Genomic DNA, 13,710 nt, shown 5'->3' with positions numbered 1-13,710 from the left:
GACCCGCCCTACTCTGCCTCTGATTGGATAGGAAGTCATGTAATGACGTCGGTTAACATTTGCAATGCGTTAGCAATGAAGCTTATGATCATGCTAATCATAGATATGAACGTATGTCTATGATGCAAATGATCATGACATGTGGTTACTTTAGGACATCGTTGGAAAAGATCTAGAGGGTAAGTGGGTCAATGCTGAATAACTTAGCTAACATTACCTAATGTTACATTTCTTTATATTAACATCAACTATATTGATAGGCTAGGGAGCTATGCTAACGGTAGCTAATGCTAACGGCTTAGGGTTAACGTTAGTTAGTTAATGCTAACGTTACGTTCGGAGGTCTCAGATGTATTTCAATTTTAACAATGTTGAGCATGATCAATGTGACATTGTTCATACATTGATTACAGTCTGTAATCTTGTCTGGCATTATTTAGCTATAGTGGGCTGATGCTTGCTGCTGCTACTATAGCATTTGCCACATTATACATCAAATTAATCAAGCATAGTGTTATTACCTGAAGGCATTATTACCATTACAAGTAAGCATGCCATGTATATGCCATGCCTGGAAATCAAATTAATAGTGTAATTATTCCCCATCATAGCTCATTGTACACTGATATAATCATTCTCCTTGCCTTTGCTAATACTCATCTCTTTTATCAAACTTTGTGCTAGGAAAGAAATCTGGCTGTGATTCGTCACTAGTGCTCATCCAGGCTGTTGTCATCTCCCGCCTGGACTCCTGCAACTCCCTACTTGCTGCCATCCTGCAGCGTTGGCCATCAGACTCCTGGAGAAAGCTGCTGCTAATCCCGTGTTCAACGGCCCCATGCTCTTCCACACAACTTCCCTACTCCTATATGTATAGTCAATATGTTTTTACGTGTTTCTTTACATGTCTTTACATGTGTATTTGTCAGGGTTTGTCTGTTAGTGATTGTCGTGTCCCCACTCTTGGCCTGCACCTTGACGTGGTGAGTGGGCTTTAAACCAAGCCAGGCCTTTTATAGTTGTGTTTTGTGTTTTTCTGTTTGCTTAAGTGTCTAATATTGAAGGTACAAAACCTTTAAAAAAAGAAAGAAAAAAGAAGCCCCTTCCTTCCCATAAAATTCCTGCGATTGTAACAGGTGTATTGATTCCACCACACTTGCCCACACTGGGTTCAAACCCGGGTCCTCTGACTTAGGAACGCACATGACCACCTTTCTAGAACACTGCCACCAGCTATCCCAATGAAAAGCTAGCGAATCAATTGTGCACATGGGCAGTACTAATACTGAGGACAGAGTTTAAACCAGTTCAACCAGATATTCACTGAGCCTGACGGGCACCTGCCAGCTAAAAACCTAGTACTGTCACCCTCGACTTCTGCTGCGCCTGTATCCAGCCATAGGGGCTGATTATTTATAATGATGTTGATGAAGTTTAAAACCTTATTTACACATAGTGTTTGCTGTTTTAAAAGATAAATGCAGTGATATGAGGCGCCACCTATTGGTGAGGACAAAATCATTTTTTGACTGACTAGATGAGATAATGAATTCCTGATGTGCATAATGATGTCACTAAATCCCACTGTGATTGCTTTTTCAGTCAGTGAACAGGAAGCAGAGCAACCCCTCTGTGTTCGATCACCTGATAGAAGAACCTCCTAGGTGAGACCACACTACAGTACGTTGCTCCAGTAAACATATGAAGACCCAGCCGTATTTAAGCTGTCTTGTCTAATTTGAGCTGTCTTGTGAAGTCCCTGTTTTTCACATACTCCCCCCAACCCCCCCCCCCACCTACAGATGTGTAGTGCTCTGATCTACAGTCCCCCAAGTACAGGCAAGACCCCAGTGGCGCGGGTGCAGACTAACGAGTGTAGGCAGGGAAACACAAAGGTGTCTATAAGGAAAGGAGCTGACTGCCTTAGCAAGTGGGTTGGTGAATCAGAACACATAATCAGCTCTGCCTTCTCTTTGACCAGGTTAGCCAATGGGGCAACTGTGGCGGTGGGGGGAGGGGGGTATAATTATTGGACAGGACACCTGACCATCATCCTCAGTGTTGACTGAGAGCTTGTGATGGCTGTTTGTTGGTCTCTCCCAAGGTCAACCTAATGAGACCCTCCTTCATCTTCTTCCACAAGATAGACCGGCTGGCCCCAGTATGCTCCAGCAGACAGGACCAGATACACAGGTGAGGCCTGTCTGTCACGGAGCCACCGCCTCGCTCCGCCTCTGATGTAACTCGGTTCTTCAGCTTGGCTGCGTACTTGATTGATGTTGCACATGGGCGATTGGAACTAAACTAACCTTGCGTTGCATTTGTCTCTCTCTCTCTGGCTCTATCGTGTCCACTCTGCTGGCGCTGATGGATGGGTTGGACAGTCAAGGGAGCCAGCCAGTGGTCCAGTTCCTGTTCATGCTTGGTTGTTGCCTACTCACCTTCCCATCTCCTGCATCACCTGCCACCTGTCTCCACTCTGCCCAGCTGCACCTCATCCCTCATTACTCTTATCATTAATACCAGTCAATTTCCCTTGGTTCTCTGTAAGATCATCCAGTCATCTACCAAGTCTGCTCAGCTCTTCTGTCTGCCATATTTTGGAGTTGTTTATTGAAATTGAGTTAAAGTAGTTTGTATGGGTCAAGCATCCTCCAGTTTGTATGACTCAAGATCTGTTTACTGCCATGTATATGGTTCACACATACTAGAAATTTGACTAGGGTTAAGGCATACACTGGTGACATGTTTTTAATTGTTTTGTGATCACTGTCTTTGTGATATTTTCTGATGACCAAGCCTTTGATCTAAGCAGAGCCTTAGCACATTATGGAGGAACCATGTCCCTTTCTTTTACCGATCCCTGAGAGCAAGACCTGTGAATGTCCTGAACAGTGTGGTGGCCACATTTGTTGGGAATTTGGGTGGAAACAGTGTGGAACATCATTGCATAGTTTGACTGCCATTTCATACCAACATTAAGAGAAAGTGGAGAAGTAGGCTATACCTAGAAAATACTATAGTTGTGCAATTCGTTTGTACAGTCTAGTAGTTAAATGGTTAAAAATGGGCAAGCAATAACATTGGAGGGAAATGTATACTGACACTGATGATTGTTTCAGAAATGGTCTGAGACAAAATAATGAAATGTTATACATCAGTATTGTGAAACACTGAACATATTTTAATGACTGACAAGGAGAGAGGAAACAGTCCAAGTTAATCAATAATAACTAGGCTCACTATGAACAGTGTGTATTATTGGCTCTGTTCTGACATCAGTGCACAGTTCATTCCACCACTGAGGCCAGGACAGAAAAAAGCCATGGCCGTTACAATCTGCCGTAGGGGGGCTTGGAGCAACTGGGGAACCAATCACCTCAAGGCAGCAGAGCTTGACCACAGCCTGGAGGTCGGAGGGAGCTGTTCATTTGCCCTGTAGGCTCGAACCACAGTCCTAAACTGGATGGGACAGCGCAGGGAGCCAGTGCAGAGAACAGAGTAGGGAAGTTTTGTGGAAGAGCATGGGGCTGTTGAACACCAGGTCAGCAGCAGCTTTCTCCAGGAGTCTGATGGCCAACGCTGCAGGATGGCAGCAAGTAGGGAGTTGCAGGAGTCCAGGCGGGAGATGACAACAGCCTAGATGAGCACTAGCGACGAATCACAGCCAGATTTCTTTCCTAGCACAAAGTTTGATAAAAGAGATGAGTATTAGCAAAGGCAAGGAGAATGATTATATCAGTGTACAATGAGCTATGATGGGGAATAATTACACTATTAATTTGATTTCCAGGCATGGCATATACATGGCATGCTTACTTGCAATGGTAATAATGCCTTCAGGTAATAACACTATGCTTGATTAATTTGATGTATAATGTGGCAAATGCTATAGTAGCAGCAGCAAGCATCAGCCCACTATAGCTAAATAATGCCAGACAAGATTACAGACTGTAATCAATGTATGAACAATGTCACATTGATCATGCTCAACATTGTTAAAATTGAAATACATCTGAGACCTCCGAACGTAACGTTAGCATTAACTAACTAACGTTAACCCTAAGCCGTTAGCATTAGCTACCGTTAGCATAGCTCCCTAGCCTATCAATATAGTTGATGTTAATATAAAGAAATGTAACATTAGGTAATGTTAGCTAAGTTATTCAACATTGACCCACTTACCCTCTAGATCTTTTCCAACGATGTCCTAAAGTAACCACATGTCATGATCATTTGCATCATAGACATACGTTCATATCTATGATTAGCATGATCATAAGCTTCATTGCTAACGCATTGCAAATGTTAACCGACGTCATTACATGACTTCCTATCCAATCAGAGGCAGAGTAGGGCGGGTCTTCCTATGGTCACGTGCTTTCCCGAGCTCGCAGGACTCACGAACGCGCGACCAGCGCGTCCCCGAGGCTCGTGCACAGCACATGTTTAAATGGCTCAATACAGGTATTGGTGGCTTCAAAAACCCCAAAACCCCTAAAACTAAAAGTTTATATTGATAAGATTGGTCTCTGATGCTGAATGATACCCAGAAAAATTTTGTTTTCCTTTTCTAGCCCTATCTATCATCATCCACTAACATGGGAAATAAGGGTTCTTGGGCCGCATGCCTTGATTTGACTTGCAATACCGGGCTTTGGCCACTACGTCAAATGGCTTCATGCGCCGGTGAGCAACTTTCATTGAAATGAATAGGCAGCCATTTTCAATGCCGTCTCCAGTTATATTATACCTCCATGGTGTTAACCAGGGTGGAGAGGAGCAGTCTGGTTGGTGTGTGTGGGACTGATCGGCCCAATCTCAAACCACCCCCTAAGCCCTCGCCCTGTCCACTCCCCCTCAGTTTGCGCGTTCACGCCGAGCTTCGCCATGTTAAGGGCCGTCCCAAACCAATTAGCGCGGAGTGCGCTTGGAGTGCGAGTGGGCTGTCAACCCCTTAAATAGCAAGCCTGCATCGGTGCAAGCTCCCGATAGCCGAAGCAGGAAGTGCACCTGCCAAAGAGATGCCGCAGGAAACCGCATTTAAATAACGTTCCGTCTTCCTACACTGTCAATTATTGCAGATTATTTTACAGCACTCAAACATTTGTTTTTCTCACACTGATTTAATTGCCTCAAAATAGGAGAACATCACTTTATCCCTATATCACTTGACTTGTAGCAAACTCTTAAAAGCCTGTATTCATAGCCGACATAAAATAAATCTAAATAGGCCTAGGTCTACGTCAAATGTAGCCTACATCATATATTCCTTTCCATTAGGCTGCGATATGCAAATGGATCTTCACAAAAGAAGGAATGCTGCCAAAGAGGCATAGGAGTAAGTTATTAATTGATTTATGTATTTGTCTCGGGACAGTGTTATAGTATTAATTTAGTTAGAGTTCATTTGAAAAAACATTTCCGTTTGGACTTTTGACCATTTCTCATCATACATGGATTTAATTATAGCGATTTATATTTGTATTATAAATCCTAAACATTTTTCCCATAAATCACCTAAACATGCCATGGTGACGGCCCTGTCCCGGTCGGTTCCGGTGGAGTGGGGAGTCCATCCCACATTTGGCTTTCCATTTATATACCCTCCCCCTCGATTGAGAGTGCTCTCCACAGCTGCGAGTGACACTTCATTTGGAGGGACACTCGGTGGTGGAGTGGGAGTGGGTAGGGGGTGGTTTGGGATTGGGCCATCGTCTGTGATATATCCTGCTAGAGCTGCATGCATTTCCTGCTTACCTCTGAGCCTCTGCCCCATCTTTTGTACTTTCTTGTCATTAAGCTTTTATCCAAAGAGACTTAAAATTACAGTTAATTTGTCTATAATGTGAGTGGAGCCCAGTGGTCTAGTGGAGGGTATATGGAGGTATATGGAAAACACCACTAATGTAAAAACAAACATTTCTGCTAAAGTATACCAACTTCTTTAGTCGGAGTATACCCACTTCTTTAGTCAGAGTGTACCCACTTCTTTAGTCAGAGTATACCCACTTCTTTAGTCAGAGTATACCCACTTCTTTAGTCACCACTACACCCTAGCCCCAGAGTTGATCTTTCCTGTAACACACATGGCTCTCCTTTCAAGCAAACACACAATGTATCATCAATCAATCAATCAAATCTTTATTTATATAGCGCATTTCATACCCAGAGGCAACACAATGCGCTTTACAGAGAACAAGGGAGGTGGGCAGACATCCCACCCCTACATATTCCAGAGGGAAGCAAAAAAACAGTAATCACCTGGGGGCCAGATAAGTGAGCTGTAAAAATTCTTCCCTGACCCCTCTCAACGAGGCGATCGAGCAAGCTCCTGGAGTATGTTTGTCTACCGGCTAAAAACATTTATAGAGCAATAAATAACATTAAATTACATTTTCAGAGTAAGAGAGGCTAATAACATCATAGGAGAGACATGGCAAACATTGGTGTATGTCTGTGTGTGCATAAATGTGCCTGGGCCCAGATAGAGGCAGGGTCAGGGGTAGGATCGGGGTAGGAAAAGGATACGGACCCGGGTTAGGGTGAGGGGATCTGAGCCCAGGACTGGTGTATGTCAGTGTGTGTGTGAGTGTGCCTGGGTCCAGGTAGAGGCAGGGGTCAGGGGTAGGGTGGGGGTAGGAAGAGGATACGGACCCGGGTATTAGGGTGAGGGGAAGGGGGTACTGGGTATCATGTTGGTTTTATTGTGGAGGTTGTAGATGCTGCCTGCTCCTTTGTTTAAGTCCCTCCAGTAATATCATGTCCTCCCTCCAGGCAGGGAGTGAGGATGAATGAATATTCCTGAGCTCTGAGACCAGACAGGCTGGCAGGAAGGAGAGGTGTTGCTGCTGTCGGACTGTTAGCACTAGGATTAGGTCAAGTCCTTTACCCTTCTCAGCTGCCCTCCTGTAGTTGACAAGGGTTTGATATGAGACATGCTCTCTCTCTATCACACACACACACTCTCTCACACACACACTGTCACACACGCACAGTCTCTCGCTTTCTCTCAGTCTCTGTAACTGACGAGGCTTAATGTTAGACAAGCTGCTTGTCTGTGGTTCTTCAGACACACGCTCCGTTCTGTCTGCCCGGAGTGACGCCGCCCGCCTCCCGTGCCAATTAGAGCCTTATTAGCGGCGAAAGGACCATTCGAGTGGAGAGATGGACACGACCGGAGACACTGGATCAAACTCGTCGTCACTCAGCCCACTCCGCTCCCCGCGTATTTTTTAGTCGGGTGTTGTGCCGAATTCTCTCTCCCCCACAGAATCCCACTCCCCTTCGCGTGAACGCGCGCTCGCTTTTTCCGCTTGTTGACAGTCATTAGTTCAATCTGCGCTGAGGTAAACAAGCAATAGGCTACAGTTAGATCGTAAATGAGTAAGAAACATGATACAAAAATACACTAGTAAACATACATCTTTAAATAGTTGGCTACTCATACATACACACACACACACACCTCCCAACACACAGGAACACTCAGAAAATGTAGGCTGTAGAGTCATATCCGCCCATAATAGCTCGGGTATTGCTTTGCAAGTCATCAAACAGAATGATTTTCGACATCTATAACACAGACATATCCTGTCGTTGTGTGCCTTTTCACTGGCGAAACCAGTCTAGCCTAGCCTAACAGAACTGATCTGCCTCATTAAAACTATTATGTGGCGTGAATATGTTACAGTAGGCTACGGGTCACCTACGGTGAGCTTCGTATTGCCACCTTCAAACCTAAAATATAGGCTACGATTGTTTTTTTGTGATAATTGCAGCTCTTGTGATGTTCTGGTCTTTGCTAAGTGGTAGAAACACTCGTCTTGTTGGAAGAAGAGCGCAGATCAAACTAATGACAAGCTGCACTGTCAACAAGCGGAAAAAGCGAGCACGCGTTCACGCGAAGGGGAGTGGGATTCTGCGGGGGAGCGAGAATTCGGCACAACACCTGTACCCATGGCAACAGGCTAAGGAGTGAAGAGGGTTTGTTTACGGGTGTAGTTCACGGCTGCTCCTGTGTGTATGTCAGGGGTACGTACTGAATGGTTCACTCATACAGAATTCCACATAATACAGGCCGCAGTACACTCTAGAGAATATTACAGGATACCATGGATGTATTAATAGAACAGTAGGCCTATAGTGTTGTAGTGGAGGGTTTACGGGTTATAGCTACTTCTTTATCCATGGACCCACAGTCGCCTATACCGACTTTAAGCACCACTAATGTAAAAACTAACATTTAGTACCCACTTCTTTAGTCAGAGTACACCGACTTCTGTAGTCATCACTACACTAATGAATATACCCTATTCAGGTATGTGACTGAATAGGATATATTCAAATGCTTATAATTATATTGACTACGTATATAAAACTTCCCAGTGCAGTGAATAAATGACCTCTGATGTCGTAAATGCAGCATCCGGGATTAAATACGGCTTGGAGCGAGCATGCGCAGTTGCTTCCCAGCGGTTCGACCTCTGCAGCCGGTAAGTGAAGGGGAGACAAATGGAGATTTGCCTTCTCGCTATTTAATAATCGCCTTTCATCCTCTGTCAAACGAGTATTTGCTACGATACTGACATTTAGCACACATAACCATGGCTTTTCTGCACACACGGTGAATGTTATTGAGACGCTGCTAAAGTAATTTAGCGCTGAAATCTCCCATTGACCTTAGTTTACCGTTGTTTCCCTGTCTTTTACAGAGACCAACCCAGGTGACAGTTCATAGTTGATTGTATCAGTCAACACACCTAAACAGCTATGTACGCCTGTGCGAAGTTCGTCTCTACACCTGCACTGGTGAGTGAAGAGTCATCACAGTTGTCATTTAGCTTCTCTGGCTAGCTAACAAACTAGCCGTTCACTGCCCAGGGCCCTGCTTACATGGCAAGTGCTGGCTAACAAGCTGGCTAACAGTTTGCAATGTTTCCCAACTGGAATGAATCACTGCGCGCAGAATGCATGCTGCAGTTGGACAACCCGTCTGGGTCTCTTGCTCTAGACGAGATACTCACCTTTTGCTACCTAGCTAACTATATTAGCTATGTGCCAGCTAGCTAGGTTGCTACTGGTGATGGCTAGCAAATGGCTAATGAGCTTTCTCTGCAATTCAAGGTCAGAGACATAAATCACTCGAGACAGCGCTGTGCTGTGCCTGATTAGACCAGTACCTATCGTTTACTAGCTGCAGTTCAGTCGTTAATACTGTAGTCTTTGCCTGTTTTGAGGAAGTTTGAGTACTTTGGGCTGGTGGTGCACCATTTTGTTTGAATGGCTAGCCAGCTGTCGTTGCCCTTATGTTTAGACGGCTATTAAGGCATTGTTAAGGGCATCCGTTTGCTACTGGACACCAGCAGAAAATATGTAGTAGAGAACGGTAAATAATTTATATGCATTTCAACCATGTTGACAGTGCTAGCTAGCGGTCCGTTCTCCTCTAAATGCCCCCGTTGTAGCAGCCTAGCTAGCTAGCCATAGTAGATCAGTCAGTAGCCAACATTACAAGTACCGCCTATCCGGACTAGTGACTAGTGAAAGCAGGGAGGTTATATTGGAGCGGATGAGAAAAGCTTCAACTGGCGTTAAGTGTTGATCTGTAGTTCTCTGGCGAACTCCTGGTATAGTAACCTTGACTATCCAATTCACCACTTCTCTATTGATGACGTAGAGGCGCTGTCTAATCACAGGTACTTAACCAATAACTGAATATCATGTACCATGACCATTGAGAATGGATGTAAAGTGTGTGTGTGTGTGTGTGTGTGTGTGTGTGTACAGGTCCGTGCTGGATCCAGGGCCCTCTATAGGCCTGTGTCTGCATCATTGCTGTCCAGGCCAGATGTCAGGACAGGAGAGGTGAGTGTGTCTCTCCCTCCGCTTGCCTGTCTGAACTGTTTGTTTATCTATCCCTCCACCTGTCTTCCTTATTGTCGTCTGGTTTGTCTGTCTCCCTGTCTGTCTGAACGGTCTCTGTCCCTCTCTGTCTCCGTCTGTCTGCCTGCATACTTTAATATGTTTGCCTCCCTCCATGATCTCTCTCCCTCCATGGTCTCTCTCCCTCCATGGTCCCTCCCTACTCAAACACATCTAGATGACATCTACACAAGCACATCAGTGTTTCCCCTAGGATTGTTTTCAGGGGGGGTGGTAGGCCCCCGAAACTACTAGTGTTGTCGCGGGTAGGGAGTGTCACGGATACATGGTGTCAAGTGTCGTCATAGACGTGCACAGCTAGCTGTTTATCTGTGCATTTCTCTGAGCTGAAATGAAACGAGAGCACATAACTTGGGTTAATATTTTTTATATTAAAGGTATAATATGTTATATGTGGATTATTCCCTCCATCTAGTGTCTAAAGATAAGAACTGCAACAACACAATGTATTGGTTGCCAAAATGCCAGAGAATGCACTGTTTGTCATACTGTGATAAGATCTTCACTCCGAGAGGAACATAACGTTACACTAATCAGTAATCATAATCAAGTATTTCAGAGTGCCATGTAATACGTTACGTTAGATGCTGTAGTGTGGAGATAACGTTAGGTCTGGCTATGCAGATTCCAAGAAAGATAACGATAGCTAGTTAGCTAGCTTACCGGTCTAGTAGAAAAGTAGCCATGTCACCATGCGACTTTATCCCATGAAACTCCATAAACTCCGAGAAGGGGTTGAATCCAAAACTGTGGTCTGGTCCCCGCCGCTAGGGACCGCATATAATGCTGCTAATTCATGGAAGTATAACGTTAGCTGGCTACTGCTAATCTCACAGTGGTAAAGCTAGACCTAGCTAGTACCTGGCAACCCAGCGCGCAGTACCAACGCTGTAATACTATTGGCTGGTATGATATCAACAGTGTGTCATTGTCGGGCTGTCAAAATTCCATAATGTAATAATTTCAGACAAAATATAATTTATGGAAAAGCAATACTTTTACTCTGCGGCCTTCTCAAAGCCCTATTGATTTTTTTTTAAAATGTTTATTTTAATCCACATAACATATTATACCTTTTAATATTTACAAAAAATAAAAACGTATTACTATAATATTTCCTTCAGAAATTTCAGATTGCAGAAATTGCAGATGGCAAAAGCACTACTGAAAATGCATAGCCTAAATGGGGAAAAATGGGAACTAACCCATTTATTCCACAACATATAGCTTATGTTGGCCTACAATGTATGCCCTACATAGTTACTAATATCAGAAGACATTGACTAAACTGTGGTTACATTACTTATGTAGCTAGCTATAGTAACAGAAAATATCTCTCACTCCCAGTCAGAAAATGTCAGCTAGCCGCTGGGGGGGTGGGCCGCCCTTCCAAGGCAATGATGGGGAAACACATCTAGATGACATCTACACAGAGCTGAAGTCCCATCTGTAGGGTTCTGATGTAGTGTACCGATACACTTTGTATTTCCTGTGTGGATGCTTCCCACCTCTCCACCCCAAGCCTAAAATCATTTACTCAGCAGATTCTGTCCGTTAGGCTTTTTTTTAAAGGCCAGGTGTGTTCTCACTAGGATGTCTGTATGTGTTTGTTTTGTAGTCCAGTGCAGTTGTCCTGCCACAGAGCTCTGTGTCCCAGGTGGCGCTGAGAGGGTTCCAGACCAGCGCGGTGAGCCGAGACATCGACACCGCCGCTAAGTTCATTGGGGCTGGTGCTGCGACGGTGGGAGTGGCCGGGTCTGGGGCCGGAATCGGAACAGTGTTCGGATCTCTCATCATTGGCTATGCCAGGTAACTATGCCCCCAATCCCTTTAGGACATGTGACCCCTACCCTAGGACATGTGATCCACTCCCATAGGGGATATCATTCAGTAGAGATGACTTTAACCAGACGCTCTGACTGCAGCTCTGGTTTAATACTTCACTGCTGCCTCTCGTCCACATCGCTAGTCTCACATGATTGTGCTCCTGTTGGAGTATTTATTGGAGAATGATTATGTAATGACTTTTGAGTGCTCAAGAATGGTGCAATCACGAGATGTGAATGTTGGCAGGTAGAATCAGTGTAAATTGGGTTTAGCTGACTTCTTGGCGCCACTTGCTTTAGCACTAGCACTATCACTGCACTCTCTTACATCCTCTGTGCTGTACTCGCATCCTTCAGCAAACTGTCAATACTTAGTCTTTTGTGTGATGGACATTTATTATCAAGTTTGTTTTAGCCACAACACTCCGTAATCCTCTCCTTCCAGAGAAAGCTAGAATTCCACAGTCGGTACATCTCAATGTCTTATCTTCATTCAGAGATGGCTAAGAAATGACCTACATGGGCCATGGGATTCTACCTCCCTGCACCTGAGTCCTGCCCCTGCATCACTGTTCATGCCTCCTTGTGGGCACCTGCTATTTGAGTGGCTGAATAGAATATAAGTGTGCAGTTCACTGCCTCTCCCTCCCAGCATTCTAATTACAGCTACCAGCTTTGGGATGCGGAGTGTTTTCGTTGGGCAGTGTAGGGACGGTGTGCAAGCAGCTTAAATGCCATCTAACACCATCTTTCCCTCCTCCCTCCAGGAACCCCTCCCTGAAACAGCAGCTCTTCTCCTACGCCATCCTGGGCTTCGCTCTGTCTGAGGCCATGGGTCTCTTCTGTCTCATGGTGGCCTTCCTTATCCTCTTCGCTATGTGAACCTCTCGTCCTCAGCAAATGATGACTCAGACTACAGAAGTGACTGCTTATTTTACTCCGACAAACAAACTCGTTCCGTGTTGAGTGGTGTCACAACATTGTACATTTTCCCAAGTTTTTGTTGATGGCTGACTAAAGAAAAGACATGTATTGTAAAAATGTAATCAGTTACAGAATTAAAATACATGCATTTCACAAAGGTTTGCGTGTGTGCATTTGTTTGAGAGTGTGTTGGGAGACTAGGTGTGTGTGTTTGGAGTGAGTTACTGACGGCAGTACTGTAGATGGTTTAGTGGTGCCTTGCTGAACACTAGAGACTGCTAGCACTCTTAACAGAGCGGACAGAAACGCCCAAGGGGCTGGCGGTGTGGTAACCAACCAACCAACCAATGGAAAATATCAGGCTGTTAATGTTAATCTAATCATGTTTATCTTGGGGAGATGCCTCTGTTTATTGTTGATCTAAATTAGATACATCTCACCTACATACATGATAATAATAATAATAATACATTTTATTTGTAACACCTCATTTAAAAATCGGAGTGCTATGAGATCAATTCTCATTTTTGTCATTACATTTATTATATTTAAGAGGGACAAGCACATTGATGAACATTCATGGATATGGAGGACCAAACCTGTCAAAACTAAAAAAATAAATAAATGACAAATGACCAATAAATAAATGAATGAATAAATATGCACAAAAATAAATGAATAAATGCATGCAGGGGCTGTCCATCATGGTGATCCCTTACTCCCGTTGGTTAATCAGTATCAGAGTCCATAGATCGACTGTGTAGGCCTATGCCTCCCGTGGATCGGTTGCATAGCAACTACAACGCAACTTGAAGCTTCCGACGAGTTTAGCTGAATCCCAAGGAGCACTTAATTGACGTCAGATGGAAGGGCCAGAGGGTGCAGGGCCGTGCCAACGATTCCCAAGCCAGTTTAGCTCAATACCTCTTCCACTTCGTTTTCATTGGCTGCCGCGTCCCTCCGACGCAGAGGCTGCTCTGACGCTCCCCTCAGCTCTCCGCTCGGCTCCGCAAAT

General features: G+C 44.6%; 1 protein-coding gene across 1 annotated transcript; it reads left to right on the top strand.

Annotated features, from left to right (window-relative positions):
- The first annotated feature begins 8,453 nt into the window (after positions 1-8,453).
- On the top strand, positions 8,454-12,845 carry atp5mc3b (ATP synthase membrane subunit c locus 3b). The gene is made up of 5 exons (XM_084446716.1): positions 8,454-8,495; positions 8,715-8,811; positions 9,790-9,867; positions 11,564-11,754; positions 12,539-12,845. Exons 2-5 carry the CDS (start codon positions 8,773-8,775, stop codon positions 12,651-12,653), a joined length of 423 nt encoding a protein of 140 aa, XP_084302842.1. The 5' UTR covers positions 8,454-8,495; positions 8,715-8,772; the 3' UTR covers positions 12,654-12,845.
- Positions 12,846-13,710: the final 865 nt, after the last annotated feature.

The sequence above is a fragment of the Borostomias antarcticus genome, assembly GCF_949987555.1.
Source record: "Borostomias antarcticus genome assembly, chromosome: 12".
In the NCBI taxonomy this organism is placed as follows: Eukaryota; Metazoa; Chordata; class Actinopteri; order Stomiiformes; family Stomiidae; genus Borostomias; species Borostomias antarcticus.
The sequence above is the reverse complement of the archived record's forward strand: the minus strand, read 5'-3'. Positions and strand labels throughout refer to the sequence as shown.

Bases quoted from the DNA above. Each gene is read 5' to 3' on its own strand.
- atp5mc3b (XM_084446716.1), top strand. From the start codon at position 8,773: ATGTACGCCTGTGCGAAGTTCGTCTCTACACCTGCACTG. The intron at 8,812-9,789 runs GTGAGTGAAGAG...GTGTGTGTACAG, and splicing joins TCGTCTCTACACCTGCACTG to GTCCGTGCTGGATCCAGGGC. The intron at 9,868-11,563 runs GTGAGTGTGTCT...TTTGTTTTGTAG, and splicing joins CAGATGTCAGGACAGGAGAG to TCCAGTGCAGTTGTCCTGCC.